Here is a 19,088-nt window from a genome sequence, read left to right on the forward strand (position 1 = left end):
TTCCTTTAGAATGACACGAGACTGTATTTTGTACTTTTTTGGTGGTGGATAGTCGTCTCCACCTACTGGGCGAGCTGGTCCCCCGCGAATCCAAATTTAAACCCAAATACATACAACTCGAAGCAATTCTCCCTACACCAGTTATTTTGAAAAACTAAAAGCTAGCTTTTCGTGCACGTGCTGAGCTGGTAGGGTCCAAGTGCAAGACGAAGCTTCGACAAAAACGTCCAGTCACGTTTTACACGTAAAACAGTCAAAGATCTCCCGATTACACAAGCAACATTTTTTATTTCCATGATGGCGACCAGTCGGTCAAGGTCGCTACTGACACGCGTATCATAAAGTGCATAAAGTGAAGAGGGAACGAACCCCCACCGAAGTCTGCGTCTTCTTGGAAGCTGCACTAGATGTGTGACGAGGATTAGACTCTCTGGTTCAAGGGGTTGTGGCGGTTCCGGTATTGTCTGTGCGAATTGAGTGTCGCTAATGTTGTCTCTGGTAGCAGTACACTTTCTGGTACTTACAATGGATTCTGGTTGCAAGTGGACAGTGGTGCTTCAGTTGTTCTGTCATTGTACCTTTGGTTCTGTCTTCTTGAGCTAGCAGTTCTGGTTTTGTTCTGGTGCTAGTAGGCGGGTGACGTGTCCAATACCCTTGGTGGCTCCCTCCCGGAACAATAGTTTGGCACCGACCCGCAGATATTCAGGATGTTTGAGGAAGACGAACTCCACCACTGCCCGCTCGCCGGTCCTCAGCTCGTCCTGCCGGGAGACAAAAAGTTGCGGGTCAGGCGGACACTGAACAGCAACTTCCGGCATCTCCTTCCGCCAGTTACCTTCTCGTGCATCCTTTGCACCACGGCCGTCTGTCGGACGTTTCCCACGTGGGCGGTGACCTGCGACCCGCAACGGAAGGTGCCGGCATGGAAGAGGAGATGGATGGCGGCCTCAAAGTTGCGGCAGACGGTGGGCTTCATCTTGGGGCTCACCATCACCATGCCCTGCGCAGGCAACCACACGCCATCGGCACCGGAGGGGGTCATTCCCCGACGGGTCCGGCGGTCGTGCCCACCTTCCGCAACAATGTCCGGTCCAGGTTGCCGAGCGCGAGCGTGGCTGCCTGGCCCGCCCTCAGCAGCCGGCAGCTGGAGCGGTTTCTCTGGATGGACAGAACCTTCACCCGCAGGAAGCCGCCGTTGTCAGTCGGGCCCACAGCAAGGCGCTCTCCCTCGCGGCATACGCCACTGGCACACATATTAGGAAATTATATTCTGGACATCAAATGGATGCGCCTACCAGTCTCACCTGTACAAAGTCCCACCCACCACTGTCCCCACGTCAGGAACGGAGTAGATCTCGTCCACCTGCGCACCAATCAGTGTTCAAGCCCTGAATGAGCTTCTGGAACATATGGAAGGCGTACCTGGAATTCTGTGAGCTGCTGCATGAGTTCCTCTTGCTGCTTGCTGTTGCTGAGCGGAGGCAAAATGTTCAGGAAAACCTTGAGGAGCTCCAGACCTTTCCCCGAGACGCTGGACAGGGTGAAGATGGGCGTCACGCTAAACACAAACACATGCCGAGTCAGTCCGGGCACGTAGGTTTCGCGGGAGCAGCTGCGGCGGGTACCAGGCGGTGGGGGCGAACTGCTGGGCGGCGGCTACGGCGTCGTCGGCCGTGTGCACCAGCAGTGGCACCTTGTTGCATCCCGGCTGCTTTAGCAGTCGCTCCAGCTGGCGTAACGTTCGCTCTACCCCCCCACGCGGGCACACGTCCACTTTGCTGACGACGATGAAAATGGGCACCTTCAGCGCCACAGCCAGGCCTAAGTGCTCCCTGCCGGTACCGGCTATAGAGGAAAACCTCGGTCAGGACAGAAAAAGGGTGATTCCATGAAAGGTTTAGCTGACCGATGCCAGTGTTAGCGCTGACGACCAGCATGGCGAAATCTGGGCAGTAGCTGGTGAGGCCAAATACGGTGGTCTTCAGGTACTTGTGGTGCCCCGCCAGGTCCATAAAGGTGATCATCTTGGAGGAACTCTCGCAGATCTCCTCGGCGGTGCGCGAGTCGCTGTAGTTGACCGCCTGGGGGGTTCACATGTGCAGATTAGCAAGCTAACAACAGTGCAGTGTAGAGTGCACTGCAAATGTTGACATCCCCTCCTCCCCCTTTCTCTCCTTCTAGATTCCAGAGGACGCGTACAGAAGGACAGAAGTTTTAACAATGAAATATTTTAGGTCTGGTCTGTTTATCTGTCAAAATCCGGAATGATGTCAAAACAGTTGCCCTCAGAAATCTATATAATGATTGAATTGATTAAGAAACGATTTTATCTCTCTCTGGTGGTTGGGTGAGAATTCTATTGATAGTTTCAAAGTGTCCAGGACAGTGGGTCCTCAAATCGGATCAGGACGTTGGTTCCTCAGGTCAGACCAGGAGCACTGGGTCATCAGGTCAGACCAAGACAATGGGTCCTAGAGTTGGACCAAGAGCGTCGGGTCTCAAAGTCGGACCAGACAGTGTGTCCCAAAGTCGGACCAAGACAGTGGGACCAAGTAATGGTTTCCGAAATCATACCAGGATGCTAGGTCCTGAAATCAGACCATGACTCTGGGTCCCAAAGTCAGACCAGGGCTCTGGGTCCCAAAGTCACATCAGTTGAAAACCACTAATCAGAAGTGTTGAAGTGTGATAATGGTCTCACCCGCCCCCGGCTGTCGAAGCCCAGGATCTCAAAGCTGATGCTGGAGGTGCGTCCGGTCTGGATCTCGTGGAGGTGCCTAAAGAGGTTAAGGCGAGCCCTGCCCCGACCGTTGTCCAGCTCGCCATGCGTCAGCACGCCAAGCAGGGTAGACTTTCCCGAGTCCACGTTGCCCAGCACGGCCACTCGCAGGTCCAGGAACTGCGGGAAGGAGGCGTCACTGTTGGGCGGACATGGACTAGACGGGTTCTTACCTGCTGGTCGTCCGGAACCTTCCGCACCAGGACTTCGGCGATCCTTCGGCCGCTACCGTCGGTGTCCACCTGGCGTTCCCGCAACAGTGTGATGTCGGCGCCCACCCTGAGGAGGCGAAGCGTGAGTCGGGATGCCATTTTCGCGGAGCCGACCCGTGCACATACTTGTCGGCCATTTTGCTTAGCGTGTGGATGGAGGCGGCCATGTCGGCCGGTCCCAGGCCCACCAGCAGTCCGTTGTCCTCCACGCCGATCTGGTAGACGGCTTCGCCGCCGCCTTCCTGCAGGCGCCACTTGAGTTGCGTGGCTAGGTGCTCGAAACGGTATTGGGTGGGGTTCACCAGCTTCAACTGGGGGGAAACCACGCTTTCTGTAAGGACCAGGAGGAGGGCGGGGCCAGAGGCGGGGCTAAAGGCAAGATGCGCTTACCTTATACTCGATGTTTCCTTCCTCAGCCTGCAAACGTCATAATAAAATTGGCCTGAGTCAACGTTTTCTCAACAATATCATCAAAAAGTTGTTTTTAGTTCATGTGTTTCCTTCAATGTCCTTTTTTTAAATATTTAAGGGGCACACTATAATATTCGACCGCTTGATGTCGCTTTATTGTGTAGTGAGACCGAAACCGAGAGCTACAGAGGACGAGGAGAAAGAAAGAAAAAAATAAGTAAAAGGGAGAGAAACATGGACAAATGGAAAGAATTGGGAGGAAAAAAATAAACCAAAGAAAAAAAAAGGAAAAAAAAGATAAAAGATGTGAAAGAAAAATGGAAAAATGTATAGAAAAAAAGAAAAACAAGAGGAAGAGTAAACAAGAAAAGATGAAGCAACAGAGAGAGAAACTCAAAGGAAAAGAAAAAAAATAGAAGCCAAAAAAAAGTATTTCCTCCACACCCTTCTCACCTTTTTAACCCCTGACCCATTTTCAGGCCTGTTTTCCTCACATGGTTAGTCTTTGCCTTGCCACAACCATATTATTTATCTATTACTATTTATTTTTTTATCAAATTTTAACCACGGGTGTAACTAGTCTTTTTTGGGGTGCTCAATCATTTCCATTATATATTTTTTAGTATTTATCATATATATATATATATATATATATATATATATATATATATATATATATATATATATATATATATATATAGTAATATATCTGGACTTTTAGATTAGTTGTATTTTTGTAGTATTTCTGTAGTCATCATTTTTCAGTTTGCTGGAGTATACCCGAGTGTTTTTAAGAGTACTACTTTTGTTGTATTTTTGTTGTATTTCTGCAGTCGGATTTAAGAAGAAATTCTCTAGTATTTTTACAGTATTACTGTACTTTAATTACGTTGTAGTATTTCTACAGTAGTATTTTGCAGTATATCTGTAGTATTACTGTAGTTATATTTTTTGTAGTATTTTTGCGGTTGTATTTTTGTGATATTTTCATAGTAGAACCTGTGCAGTATATCTGTAGTATTCATCTAGCATTACTTAGTTGTATTTTTGTAGTATTTCCATCGTATTTTTATAGAATTACTGTACTTTCATCTTGACGTATTTTGTAGTATTTCTATAGTATTTTTGTAGTATTTACATAGGACAAGTTTTGTAGTACATCTGTAGTATTTTTGTATTATCACTATAGTTGTATTTTTTGTAGTATTTATGCCGTAATATTTCTGAACGAGTTTTTTTTAAACTTAATATTTCTGTACTAGTATTATAGTATAAAAGTGTTACTCGTAGTGGTAGAAATATGTCCATAATAGTATCTTCGTAGTATTTCTTTAGTAGAATATCACTGTCGTGTTTTTTGTAATATTTCTGTAGTAATATTACTTTAATAATGTTTTTGTACCACAGTATTACTGTAGTAGTATTTTTTTCTAATCAGAATGAAGACAAAACAATATGCGAGGTTGGTGATTTTAAGTACTAAATATATTTAGTTATAAAATAAATTGACAGCAATACTACAAAATTATGTTAACAGAAATAGTAAAAAAACACAGTAATACTACAGATAAACAACAAACATTCTACTAAAAAATTAATTACAAATATAATACTGCATGAATATCAGAACGCAGTGCTAGGAATGAAGTGGACGGAACCATTTCAAGGCAGTGGAATATTTCCGACGCTACGTTGTTCAAATGCTCGTTTCGTTTTCCTTTTGTATCAAGCGTTTTTTTAATATACCCTATTTTGGCCTATCATGTCCTTTATTAAGGAAAATAGTTAAGGAAAAAAAAGACTACACTATTTTGGAGGTTTTAGGGTAGAATTTGAGCCCCCTAAAAACAGAATGGTTACGCCCATGATTTTTGATATGGAAGAAAAAAAGACCAAATTGACCTGTCCGTGTGATGACGTCACAGCGTATGACGTCATTGATATTAGCATGAAGCTAAGCTAAAGGAGCTACCTCCGGCGGGAGAAATGGCGGCGGCTTTTCCTTCTTCGTGTTTTCGTTTTTCAAGTTTCTGTCGTTTTTATGGCGACGTCGTCGGCGGCCTCGCCTGCTCCGTCTCGCCCGGGACCTTTTGGAGGTTTTCTGGCTGTCGCCGTCCGGACACAAGTCCACCATATTGACAGCTTGGACGCAGGGAACCGTCGTTGCTACCTGGGGAAAGGTGAGGTGATGCCGGGGGAGTTTATTGAGACACGCCGGGGAAGGACGGCCGGGGGCCGGGGAACAGGAAGGCTCGCGTCGTCTTAGCCGGAGATGCTCACTGTCCTCCGGCTCTACGCGCGACGCTCCCCTTCCCTCCTCAGCATCCTTGTTTCAACGCGAGTTACTTCCGGTTAGGCTTTTCAAAACAAACCTCACCGGAAGTATTCTTGTATTGAGCACATAGTTAGCACAGATGTTGGAAAAAATACATTTTGTGAACAGTCCCCAGATTTTTTTATGGATTGAATTATTGTACAAAAGTGCATTTTTGGGAGAATTTTGTATCAATGTGACATAAGATGAGGCTCACCTTGAGAGAGCGGACATCAATCATTGTCAGCCATCTTGTTTCTACGGGTGCTCACGAACACCAAAAACACGTTTTCCTTATTTTCTTACTTTATTGTTTTCTTGCCTTTCCCCCTTTCTTTGTTTTTCTTTTCATTTTTCTTTTATTTTCCATGCAATTTTCTCATTTTTTTACCCTTCTACTTTTTTTCTAGTTTCAATTTTCTTCTTTCTTCTATTTTTTTCCTTTTCTCCCTCCATTTTGACATTTACTTCTTCTGTTTACTTGCATTTTCTCTATTATTTTATCTTTTCTTCTTATGCTTCCTTTGCCTTTGTTCCCTTTTCTTTTCATTTTTTGTATTTTTTGTTCCTTGCTCTATTCTTGCTTTTTTGCATTTTTCTTTGCATTTATTCCTCGTTTTCTTTTCCCTTTTTTCACCTTCTTTTTTCTTCTTTATTTCTAGTTTCCCCTTTTCTTCGTCCATTATTATTATTTTCGATCAGGGGATGGTGTCATAACAGTTTGCAATAATATGTTGTCTGTGCAGCCCTTTGAGAGTCTTTGTGATTAAGCGCCAAACTAATGAGGACTTGACTTGATTCATTTCATTTTGCTTTTGTCCTATTTCTTTTTATGTTCCTTATTTTTCTTTCATTTTTTTCACAAAAAAAGAACAAAAGGGGAGAGATCCATTATTTTCCTTTTTCAGTCTTTTCATGAATTCATTTTTTCCCTTTTCCCCTTTGCTTTGTGTCCTTTTTATTTTATGTTGTTTTCTTTTTTCTTGATTTTCTCTTCTTTTGTCTTTCTTCATTCTATTTTTATCTCTTATTTTTTTCCTTCTCCCCTTTTTTATTTATTTCCATTTCTTTCTTCTTTTATTTCTTTTTCCTCTCTTCCTTAAAAAAAATAGATTTGATTTGTCTATATCGTCGTTAATATCTATTAAAACTATTAAAAGAACAACTATTTATTGTGAAATCTCCAACCCAAAGTATCTTTTGTCTCCTCGGATAATCTTTCATAATATGTGAGCTGCTCTACCGAAACGTCTCGCAAGTTTCGGGACGGCGACCGAGAAAAAACCCTAGAAGAAAATCATGACAAAAAAAATCCGACATGGTTTACTTTTTGGAAAAATATGACATTCCAAAACACTTACCCAGGGTTTCATAGGGAAAGTCACAAAAACTGAGATTAAAGTACAATATTTCCTATTGCAGAAAGTTCTTTTCATGTGTATTTCTATAAATATGTTCTCATGCGTGTACAAATTACCTTGTTCAATGAAAACTTTGAGACAATCCCTTTCACCATGAAAACATTTGAATGACATGACACCAAAATAGCAAAAGTTGAAAGGTTGCTTTTCTCAGGTTTTTGGCTAAAAAAGGTAGCTGGAAGGCCCTAATTCCAAATAAGGCATCATAAAGCAAAGACTATGGTATCATATTTTCCATTGATCCTGTTGGGAATTAATATCAAAATGTACCGTTTACCAAATAGTTCGAATGAGTTATCTGACTCCATTAACCAAACACAACCTACATTCACCCTACAATTTATGCGCGCTCGTTTCTTGAGGGAAAAGATGAACAAGAAAGCTGACATTTTCTCACAGGGGCAGATTTCATTTCATTAACAATTTAACCAAGTGTACTCCATCGAAAACGGCCGAATTAGTGACGTTTGATTCTGTGTGAAGCCTTCTTCTGAAGTCCTTTAGCTCTCTCCCATTGGCCATCTTCTCCCCGCATAATGGCGTGCCGACTCCTCCCGTGGGTGTGCCGAGGAAGCCCTCCCTGGGCTTCACTATCTCGTCGAAGAGCGTCGCGATGTCTAGAATACTCAAAACAACACAGAGCGTTTCTACGTCATCCGGGCCTTTCTGCGTCTGGATGTGCTGATTATCTTATCAGCCTTACATCCCGTTCCTGTAAAGAACATTTTCCACCAGGGTGCCCTAACATCGCACCACAGCCCAGCCAGTGAATATCCTTTGCATTAAATGTATCTTGTATTTGATCGTATACAATCCTTTATAGTCAAATGTATAAAATCCTTCAATCCCCAAAACCCCAATTTGATATCTGCCTCACTGCGACTTATTTCGGTAGCTCGTCTCACATTATTGTGAAACCCGAAACCGGAAGTAGTTTTCAAGGGGGGGGTGACTCGCTGACATAGAAAGGAAGCGGCATCTGGAGAGCCGTCCTCCGAATTCGGTTGGCTTTTTGCCATTCTCTTTCCATTGCGACTCTTCCAAATTCACAGGAAGAACTTGTCAATTTGGACATTTTATCTGTACGGAGCTAAATTACTGCATTAGCCGCTTAGCTTGCTAAGCGATTTCCGGCTAGCCGGAAGTGGGCGCCATCGCTCCTGTTTGCTATCAGGAGCTGCAAATCGGCGAGCTTTCTTCCTTCGAAGCTGCTGCGGCATGTGGAGGTCGACTTTGGAGGCGTTCGGCGTTCTCGTGCTGCCCGTCGTCTTGGCGAATCTCGCTTTGGCCTGGTTTCACGTCAACAAGCCCCAAACGGAGGCCAGCGACGTGCCGCAAGATCATAGTTGCTTATGCCAGGTGAACGATTCACTCAGTCGCTTTAATTCTCCCCTATTCGAAAAAATAAAACCCCAGTGTGAGTCAAATTCGTCATTCTATGTCCCCAAAGATGAACGACTTCATGTTTGTTTACTAACGCCGCCATTTTATCGATTGTCTATTTGTTTTCGATGTTGTTGTGGACGCCGGTACGTGAGCGTGGTGTAACGCGATTGGTTGAGGTGGAGCAAGCCCCGCCCCCTCCCAGGACACCGGCTGCGGTTAGGTTGCACGGCGAAGGCGGGGCTTATTCGGAGAAGGAGGGGCTTAAACAAGTGTGGTCACCCAAAAAGTGTAAGAGGAAAAAGAAGTGAAGAAAAGAAAAAGAAAGTGGAGGATGTTGCGATGCCTTTGCATTGTTTTGACTATTGTCGCCATTGGAGCTCTCTTGCAGTTACAGGTCAGGCTAATGAGTGTAAATGAGGTGCGCGTGCGCAGGGGTGACGTCACGACTGCTAACAGCTGTCATCTTCACAGCTTCAGATTTTTGTGTGTGCTTGTTTTTGGGGTTATTAGTATTTTTCCTGGTTGTTTTATGGTCATTTATAGGGGGTTGTTATGAGGACTCTTGTCCCCAGTGTCCCTTACATTCACATGGCCAGCTGTATTTGTCAAACTCAGCCAATCGCTCCCCTAATTCGTGGTTGAAATTCTTCACATTAATTATATATTGCAAACACAATGCGGCACCTATTTACTCACAGCAAGACAGTCTATGTAGAATAATGTGACGGGTATCTAAGATGACATTGTGACCTACCACTGACGGAGACCAGCGGGATTAGAGCTGAAATGGACAAAAGAGATGAGTCTAACAAAAAAATTCAGAATACATTCTCCTGACCAGAAATGTCAATACGGCGCACACAATTTGAAATGGTCCAAAAACATGAAGTGCTTGGCTGAATCCATACATGCCAAGCCTTTGGCAGAGGGGGTGGGAAGAGGGTAAGGCAGGGAGAGTTCCGAGTCTTTCTCAGCCTGATGAAAGAAGCTGTCCTTGAGCCTGCTGGCTCTGGCTCTTAAAAACTGCATTCTTTTCCCTGATGGCAGCAGATTGAAGAGGCTGAAGGATGGTGGGTGGGGTTACCTGCAACCCTGGTGGCAAAATAATATTGATTGCAAGAACACTGAACTTATGCATGAACTTTTCAAGAACTTGTCCGCCCCCTGATGCTTCGGTGACGTGATCACACGAATCGGGTCGTCATGGCAATGAGGGAGAAACGTCATGCCTCTCCGTCCCGATGATTTGGAAGGCACTTCGTAATTTAATTTTTCTTTAAAAAGAATAAGCGTTAACAGTCTGTACTAACGTACATCTTCACTTTTATCACCACACTGCCATGCGGCGTAATACAGTAGCTTCAGGTACAAAACTGGGCATTAAGTGCTGACTAAGAGCCGATCAAATGTCTGTATTGTCTATACAGCTCTTTGATACTTTTTGTGATTAAGGGCTATACAAATTATTTTGACTTGATGACCGAGTGGTAGATATGACAGTGCACTCCACGTTTAGGGGGCGAAGCGCAATCTGTCTCCAAGTCAAGTCGTTTTTATTTATATAGCCCTTAATCACAAAGAGTTTCAAAGGGCCTCACCGGTTATTACACAGACTATTTTTTCAGACGATTATGACACCATCCCCTGATCTGGAACCAACATGAGGGCAAGGAAAAACTCAAAAACCTCATCATGAGGAAACCGAATAGAATGATATATTTCAACGCAGCGGGCGAGCGCTAGTGGAGATGTTGATAGGCATGTCAATCACGAAGGAGATTCCATTTCAAATGACCCCAAATAATCCCTTTTGTGACTTTTTCAAAAAAAGAAACGTTTGGAAAACAAAGTACTAATGGCGTGTTTGCCTTAGCTGACGGGCGAGCTGGACGACTGCTTCTGCGATGTGGAGAGCATCGACGTCTTCAACAACTTCAAACTTTATCCCGCCATCAAGGAGCTGACCGAGCGAGACTACTTCCGATACTATAAGGTACGCTCGCCCTTCTATAGCGATGAATCCGTGTGAACGTCTAGCAGGTTAAGGAGTTCAAGAGAGAACGAATGTGTGCGAGAGAGGGCACCGGAGAGAGCATGCAAAGAGAGAGAGGGCAGGAAGGTTCTGGCAGAGTGAGGTTGCCGACATTTTTACACGGGGACAGATTTAATTTCATTAACAATTGAACTAAGTGAACTCCATCGAATACAACCGAATTAGTGTCATCTGAGTTTCTGGGAAGCCCTTTCTCTCGAGTCCTCTCGCTTCTCCTCTCGGCCCACGTCTTTCTGCACGATGGTGTGCCGGCTCCTCCCATGGGCGCGCCAATGAAGCCCAACGTGAGCTTCACAATCTCAGAGATGTCTGTGGTTCCTCAAAACAACAGAGAGCGTTTCTCAGAACAATGCCTGCCGTCCTCCGTCAGACAAAATATTCTGCATTCGGAACGGCGTGACCTCTCATTGAACTAAAGCCTACTCTGTGAAAATCTTCATTGCACTCAACAAATGTAACTTGTATTCAATCGTATAAAATCCTTTATAGTCAACTGTATAAAATCCTTATATGGAGCACAAGAGACGGGCGAGTGTGCGTGAGAAATTGTGCGAGAGTATGAGGGAGTGTGACGGCGAGAGAAAGCAGAGCACGAGAGAGCCAAAAAACTTAAGTCCTCCTCTCTCTGGCAGGTGAACCTGAATCGGGCGTGTCCTTTCTGGCCCGACGACGGGCAATGCGCCATCAAAGATTGCCACGTGGAGCCCTGCCCCGAGGCGAGTGCTACATTTTGCCCGCCGTAGCCCCGCCTTTACCTGTCCCGGCCCCGCCTTTGTCCCTCATAGACCCGCCTTTACCCGCCGTTGCCCCGCCCCTCACTTTTCTGTGTCTTTTTGCTTTCTAGAGTCAGATTCCCGCCGGCATCAAGTCTGGCAACTACAACAAGGTAAGTGTGGCGCCGGAAACGGCCTGGAATCGAACCCCGATCACTGGTCTCTGCCTGTGCCAATTTAAGAATCGTGTGAAGGAGACGACAGGGGCTTCCAGGGTTGGCCACTTTTATGACTCGTGGTGATGAAATGTTCACGCCCTATGACCAAGCCTCTGGCTGATTGGTCTGCGCCGTCGTCGATGCAAATTTCCCAACCATGATTGATTGGTCATTGCCCTTGCCCCAGGCCAGGTTATAAGTCATTGTTGTCTACACAGACAGAAACCAAGAAAATGCGGTTTACGACGCCCTTCTCAGAGTTTGCCCTCAAACACTGAAGTCTGATTTTTTTAGAACAAGTATATTTGACTTTACGTATGATAAAACAGTGTATAAAAAAGTATATAACTTCAATGGCGTGCGTGTGAAGCGGAGGTGCCATAATGCCTTCTCTTTTGCAGTATACGCAGGATGCTAATGCCGCTAATAGCGCTAACGATGCCGAAAATGGCGCCGACGGCACGGCGGACGAATGTCAGCAGGCGCAAGAGCTGGGAGCCATCAACAGCACGCTCAGGTAGGCCGGGGATGCCTGGGTCTTGGCGCTTAACCGGGACGCAAACAAAAAACAAATTGGAGGGAGCCTTCAGGGAGAGCTGGGTCAAAGAAATCCTCCTTTCCCACATTTTTCAAATCGGCGTTTCTCCCCTGAAGTATTTCCATAGTAGTCTTTTTGTAACATTACTGTCGTAATAATAGTCAGTAGTCCGTATTAGGGACCTGCGGCACCACTCTTGCTTCATCCCAGAGTCGCCTCCGGAAGCCATTAATAATCCACGAAGCACCCGCTGGTTATCACGTTCGGTCGCACTCTTCTCACTTTCATTAGAGTCCGATTTCACGGATGGATTTCTTTTCAGTGTCAGGAGTTAAAAGCTTGACTGGCGGCTAACGTTAGCTTATCGCAGTCGCGCATAGACGGTCGCACGCGCCCAATCCGGAGCGCCGAACGCAACGCGCGATTTGTTGATATCAATGACAAAGACAAAATGGATTCCTTTACAAACCGGCAATAACCGAAGCGCCAAGTAGCGAGGGCTCTCTGTACAACTACATTGAGAGAATACACATCAACTTTTATATCCACCTGCATTTTTCTGAGAAATTACGATTTTTTTGGGGGGGGGCACAAGATGAGCTTCATTTAAAGGGAGCTGACATCATTGGTGGCCATCTTGCTACTACAGGTTTTTTTTTGTCCTTCTTTATTCCTTGTTTTTTTTCTCTTTACTTTGCCCCCTATTTTTCCTTCCTGTTCTCCCTTTTCTCTCTTATTGTTCTGTGATTTTGTTTTCGTTTATTTTTCTTTTTTGGCTTTTTCAGTCTTTTCTTTCATTTTCTTTTTGTCTTTTTATCGTTATGGCTTTCTTCTCCTTTGCCCTTTTCTGTTATTTTCAATTTTTCTTTCTTTGCAATAAAAGATAAAATCTTGCGCTTTAGTCTGCAGTTGGTAATCTCCCTTGTGCTTTTCCGCTCTCCTCAGTTGCACTACACAATACGGCGTCATCTATTACACACTGTCCCTTTAAGCCTAAAAAACCCTGGAACTGTTGACTGTTTCATGCCAAATGTCGGTCCCTTTTCCTTTTAGCAACCAAAGCAAAGAAGCCTTCGCCGACTGGGCGAGGCACGACGATGCCCAGGATCATTTCTGCGAGCTGGACGGTGAGTTTGTCCCGGGGAAGGCGGAGTGAGCGTCGCGGCCAGTCTCTGAGGGTTTTTTTTTCTATGACAGACGAGTGGTCGCCAGACGCCGAGTACGTGGACCTGCTCCTGAACCCGGAACGCTACACGGGCTACAAGGGGCCCTCGGCCTGGAGGGTCTGGAACAGTATCTACGAGGAGAACTGCTTCAAGTCAGTCAGCGTTAGTTTCTGTTAGCGTTTTCGTCTCTGACCGGTTTTTTGGTGCAGGCCCAGATCCGTGTATCGACCGCTCAACCCGCTGGCCCCCAGTAGAGGTGAGTCCTGTGTAGGACGCCCCCTAGTGGACGGATCTCGCAAAGCTACAAATATATGCCGGCGAAACAAATCCACCACGCACATACATCGCGCAAAAATAGAGATTTGACATTATTTCACTATATTCCTTTATTTATTTCTGTCATTTGTCGTGTTTTGTCAAAACAAAATGTGATTCTGACGAGGGGGTGGGTCAAAATGGCTGAGCTTTTCGCTGATTGGTGCACCAAGTTTGTCCCGCCCTCTGGTTTGAAAACCATTTTGTGGTGACAAAATACACATTAGAATATTCGCCAAAATAAGCACTGAAATAAATGACAATCTAATACATGGATGACAGAATACACGACAAAATAAATCCTGACATAAATAATTGAAGTAATATGCGATAAAATGCACGTCAAAATCCTCGGCGAAATCAACACCAAAATAACTGAACGACCAAAAACATGAAAATGCATAAGAAAATACAGAACGAAAGATAAAATGTGCAACAAAATATTCGATAAAATGCATTACTAAGCATGAACCGACGCGGCCATTTTAGTTGGCGACGTCCAGTGGCCTCATTTGTTTACGCTGTCTTAAACTATCGAATTTGTCGGTTTTAAAGTTATAAATTTGCGCTTCTTAGTGCCATTTTGTGGGTAAATGATTACTTTTTTATGAGGGAGGGGTATTTATAGCATTTTTTAAGTGATAAAACACCCTTTAGTTACCATTTTTTATCAATTAAAAACGCCAAACTAAAGTGATAACACATGGTCATTACCTAAAAATAACTGGTAAAACTCTTGTCCAATTTCAATAAAATGGCTATTCTGACAGAAAAGATGTTTCTATTGATTGCTTTTTAAAGGTACTGTATTAATAATTTTTCACTTTAATTTGTTGTATTTCTAGACTCCTAAGTCAAACTTAAAAAAACAAGGTTCTGCGAATAAATAATTGTATATTTTATCAATATATCAATAGTTTTTTTATTCACCAATTACAAACCTCAAACGACGGTAATGATACGTTTTTTTCCAATTTGTTGTATTTTATTGACTCTTAAAAGCCAAATTATACTCTTAAAAATAACATTCTGTCTGTAGATTATTGTATATTTTTATAAGCGGGTAGGCGCCTTGCATGGCTGACTCCCTATTGGTGTGCGAGTGTGTGTGTGAATGGGTAAGTGTGAAGCACATTGTAAAGCGCTTTGGGAGGTCTTCATTGACTTGAAAAGGGCTATAGAAATAAAGACCATTTACCGTTTTACATTGATTTCTATTGCATACACCGGTGTGGGTGTGTCTTTCTCCATTTGTCAGGATTTATTGCCACCTAGTGGCCGAAAACTAAAATTCAGCCCGTCTTTTTTTCAGATGACGGTGAGTAGCGCCTTGTGACCCGGGTGTGGAGAGTGGTCTGTGTCGATGACGTCACTGATGTCACTGGCAATTATTTACAGGCGAGGATTTCTACAACTGGCTGGAAGGTGGCGCCCTACACTTCATCTTCTCTTTTTTGTTCGAATTCTTTGACTTCTAATCCTTTCTTTTCCTGGTAGGTCTTTGTTTGGAGAAAAGGGTTTTCTACCGCTTGATTTCAGGCCTCCACAGCAGCATCAATATCCACTTGTGCGCCCAGTACCTGCTGGACGGTAAGTACCGCACCAGGGGGTGCTCTTGCACGCACCACGATGCTCATAGGACAGGGGTGTCAAACAGGCGGCCCCCGGGCTGGATCAGGCCCGCTAAGGCATGGAATCCGGCCTGTGAGGCGAGGCCAAAGGAAGCACAAGAGAAAAACGAGCAGCAGGTTGAAATATGTCCACTTGAGGTTGCCTCTCACAAAGACGCTGTCGTTGTGTTTCTTTCTCTCCCTTTTCCTCTCACTCTCTGTCTCTCTTTTACTCTTTCTGTCTCTCTTTTTCTCTTTCTTTGTTCCTCTTTGTCTTTCTTTCTCTGGGTCTTTTTACCTTCTTTTGGTCTCTCTTCCTTTTTTCCCGTTCTCTTTTTTTTTCTCTTTCTCTTGCTTTCCTTTCTGTCTTTCTACACTTCCATCTTTCCTCTTTCCTTCCCTTCTCTCTTTCTCGCTTTCAATTTATCTTTGGATTTGTTTATTTCTCTTTCTTTCCCCCTTTTCACAATTTCTCTTTTTATCTCTTTTGTTTCTTACGTTCTCTCTCCCTATCTCTCCTTCTTTGTCCCACACACTCTTTTTCTCTCCTTCTTTCTCTTATTTCTTTCTCTCTTTTTTTCCTTCTTCTCAATCGACTAGTCCGGCCCCCGAGAGAATGTTTGTTCTATCGTGTGGCCCCCGAGTTAAAATGAGTTTGACACCCCTGTAATAGGACGTGGAATAAAATCGGTCGTTTGCAATGTTCCCGCTATTTTCATCCTCATGAACAAAATCAGGACTTTGGGAGAGGGGGAGGAAAAAAAGAACTATGGAGAAAAATCAACACAAAAATGGACAGGTAAAGAAATCAAGCGTGCGAGAGGAAACTAGAGAGGGAGAGGAATAAGTAAAGATATTGAAGTGAAGGGCATAGAGGGGTGAGAAGCAGAAAGAAGACAGAGATTGAGAATATGGAGAAAATCCAGGGTGAGGAAACGGTAAGGGTGAGAGAAAGAGAGAGATGAAGAGAAAAAAATAAGAAATTAAGAGAGATATAAAAAAGAATTTAGAGAGAGGGAGTAAGCCGGAGTGAAAATGAAAAATGGTGAAAAGGGAAATGGAGCACAAAAAAGAAAAATATAAAGAAACAAAAGTGAAAAATAAGAGATGAGAAGAGAGAGCGATTGAATTGATCCCGTCTCTGCCTCCCCTCCATGTAGAGGGCTGGGGCCGGCCCCTGTGGGGCCCCAACGGCGCCGAGTTCCGCCGGCGCTTTGAGACAGCGGGGGCCCCCGGCGAGGGGACGCGGCGCCTCAAGAACTTGTACTTCCTCTACTTGATGGAACTGCGAGCGCTCTCCAAGGTGGCCTCCTACTTCCAGAGGGACGTCGTCCATCTTTACACTGGGGACCATCGCCACGACAACCGCACCAAAACGCTGCTGCTCGCCCTCTTCGACCATATAAGGTAGGCTGCGCGGAATGAGCCGGCAATCTCCAATAAATAAGAAATTCAAAAGCTAGGAAGCTAGAAGTGGGCCGAAAAAGAAGCCTTGAAATGAACAAAATAACAAAAGATTAAAAAGTGTCTTCCTCGATTGCAAACGTCCATCCATTATCTGCACCGCTTATCACCAGTAGGGTCGCGGGGGAGCTGGAGCCCATCCCAGCTTTCCTCGGGCAGTGGACACCCTCAACTGGTTGCCAGCCAATCGCAGGGCACACAAGGACAGACAATTCACTCGTTCATTCACACCTAGGGAAAATTTGGACTGGCCAATTGGGAGGAAGCTCACACAAGCACGGGGAGAACATGCAAACTCCACACAGGAGATTTGATCTCACGACCTTACCACTGCGCCGCACTCGCGCTAACCACTGCGCCGTTTGCGATTGCAAACGTAAATACAATTATTTGAGAAAGTAAAAAGTTATGGAGGAAAAAAAATAAAAAGGGGAAAAAAAGACAAAAGAAACAAAGCAAAGAAAAAGAAAATCTGCAGAAAAAATAGGTAAAATGAAGTGAAAAGCTAAGGAGAAAAGGAACAAATCAAAAAACAAAAGTGGAAAAAAAACAAGAGAAATGAGGAGGGGCGACCAAAATGAATAAAAATTGAAATGGGAAAAAAATAAATGCTAGAAAAGAAGAACAAAGCAATAAAGGGAAACGAAATATTCCAGATTAAATCTAGCCTGCTGTGATACTAAATTCTCATCTCATTAGCCGTACCGCTTATCCTCATTAGGGTCGCGAGGGGGCTGGAGCCCATCCCAGCCATCTCCGAGCAGTGGGCAGGGGACACCCTGAATTGGTTGCCAGCCAATCGCAGGGCACACGGGGACAGACAACTCACTCACTCATTCACACCTAGGGACAATTTGGACCGGCCAATTCACCTGAAATGCATGTTTTTGGAATGTGGGAGGAAACCGGAGTGCCCGGAGGAAACCCAGGCAAGCACGGGGAGAACATACAAACTCCGCACAGGAAGTCTGGAGCTGGATTTGAACCCACGCAGGAGGTTCCCTAGACATGAACTGTGCCGCTCAAGCGCTAACCACTGCGCCTATACTAAATTCTAATATTTACAAAAAGGAGGTATACAAATATAAAGTGGACCACACAGAAACCCTGAAAAACAAAATTTCAAATGGACCAATCACGACGGGGGAAAACGTGTTTCGACTCCTTATCGGCTGGAGGGAAAGGCGACTCCTGCTGTTGGGCGAGCCGGCCCGTAACACCGCTTCGTCTGTGAACCCTGTGTCGCTTTTAGCCACGCCCCCTGACCCGCCCTCTTTCTCTGCCCCTCCCCCAGGGCCTTCCCCATGCACTTCGACGAAAGGTCCATGTTCGCCGGCCGCGATAAGGAAGCCAAAAGCTTAAAGGTGAGAAAATGGCCGCCGGGGGGCGGGGCCCACACGTGACATCATCATCACGCGACGTCGTCGTCCGCAGGAGGAATTCCGGCTCCACTTCAAGAACATCTCCAGGATTATGGACTGCGTCGGATGCAGCAAATGTCGACTGTGGGGGAAGCTGCAGGTGAGCCCCAAATTCTAGCTACCCTAGCGCGGTTAGTAAAACGGCTATGGAGACGCAGCCGTGGCTAGCGACTAGCAAAACGCTAAGCTAGCCACTATCAAAAAATGGATAGCGGAACACAGTTAGCAACTAGCAAAACACAAAGCGGTTCGAGTGTGCGCCCTCTAGTGCCGTTGCATGGAAATTTACCAGTAACCCAATCGGGTGTGGTTTTGTCTCCCTCCGGTGGCCGCATCCTAGACGCAAGGCCTGGGTACAGCGTTGAAAATTTTGTTCTCGGAGAAGCAAATCAAGAACCTTCCGGAACGTTCCGCCTCGAAAGGATTCCAGCTCACCCGCCAAGAGGTGGTGGCCTTGATCAACAGCTTCGCCAGGTAAGCCGCCATCGCTCGGCTAGGCTAACGTCCGCTAGGCTAACATCCGCTGTGCTACCCTAGGCTATCGGCTAGCATCCACGAACTGCACAACTTCAGACGTCTGCTGGAGGAAGGGGGCAGGTGACGACGGGCCAATGGGAAGAGGCCCCGCCCCCTCCCGGCTCGGGAGGAACGCGAAGCCGGAATCGAACTTTTTCTTCGTTCGGAGTGAAAAACGAAGCGAAGAATCGGAAGCTGCCTCTCCCGTCGCTCGGATTTTTTCGCACAGGTGCATGCTGGGAGTGCAAACCCAAAAAGTCACTTTTGCATTAAATGTCTTTTGTCCGACTGGGCCGAGTGTCTGCTTTCTTGCTGCAGTGTCGACTTTGGCCTTCGGGGGCGCTATTGCGCCGTCTTTCTGATGCACGAGGTTTGTTTTGGTTCAGGTTTGTAGACTTTTTGAGGAGCACGTTTTGCGACTTTTTCAATCTATTTCTGATCTATATTAATATATTTTCCGTAAAATGTTGGCACCTTGTATGTTTTTGTACATTTTCGATATATTTTTGGTACTTATTTGCTCATTTTGTAGTACATTTCCGTTACATTTC

At 45.2% G+C, this 19,088-nt stretch overlaps 2 protein-coding genes across 2 annotated transcripts; one reads left to right on the plus strand and one right to left on the minus strand.

The window, feature by feature from the left end:
* Positions 1-262: 262 nt before the first annotated feature.
* On the minus strand, positions 263-5,744 carry LOC148360439 (GTP-binding protein 2-like). Its single transcript, XM_088341274.1, has 12 exons — positions 5,375-5,744; positions 3,382-3,408; positions 3,118-3,302; positions 2,953-3,058; positions 2,702-2,899; positions 1,907-2,081; positions 1,626-1,845; positions 1,423-1,558; positions 1,305-1,363; positions 1,072-1,243; positions 836-1,000; positions 263-761 (listed from the first exon to the last, which is right to left on the minus strand). The coding sequence occupies exons 1-12, from the start codon at positions 5,534-5,536 to the stop codon at positions 600-602; spliced, it is 1,767 nt and encodes a 588-aa protein (XP_088197400.1). The 5' UTR covers positions 5,537-5,744; the 3' UTR covers positions 263-599.
* Positions 5,745-8,060: 2,316 nt separating this feature from the next.
* ero1b (endoplasmic reticulum oxidoreductase 1 beta) lies at positions 8,061-18,829 on the plus strand. Its single transcript, XM_088341277.1, has 15 exons — positions 8,061-8,496; positions 10,397-10,516; positions 11,209-11,292; positions 11,421-11,462; positions 11,909-12,024; positions 13,099-13,172; positions 13,243-13,363; positions 13,421-13,476; positions 14,925-14,951; positions 15,024-15,116; positions 16,297-16,543; positions 17,895-17,964; positions 18,035-18,121; positions 18,362-18,495; positions 18,559-18,829. The coding sequence occupies exons 1-15, from the start codon at positions 8,356-8,358 to the stop codon at positions 18,620-18,622; spliced, it is 1,476 nt and encodes a 491-aa protein (XP_088197403.1). The 5' UTR covers positions 8,061-8,355; the 3' UTR covers positions 18,623-18,829.
* Positions 18,830-19,088: the final 259 nt, after the last annotated feature.

The sequence above is a fragment of the Urocampus carinirostris genome, chromosome 8 (genome assembly GCF_059441175.1).
Source record: "Urocampus carinirostris isolate Australia breed hairy pipefish chromosome 8, RoL_Ucar_1.0, whole genome shotgun sequence".
NCBI classification, from domain to species: domain Eukaryota; kingdom Metazoa; phylum Chordata; class Actinopteri; order Syngnathiformes; family Syngnathidae; genus Urocampus; species Urocampus carinirostris.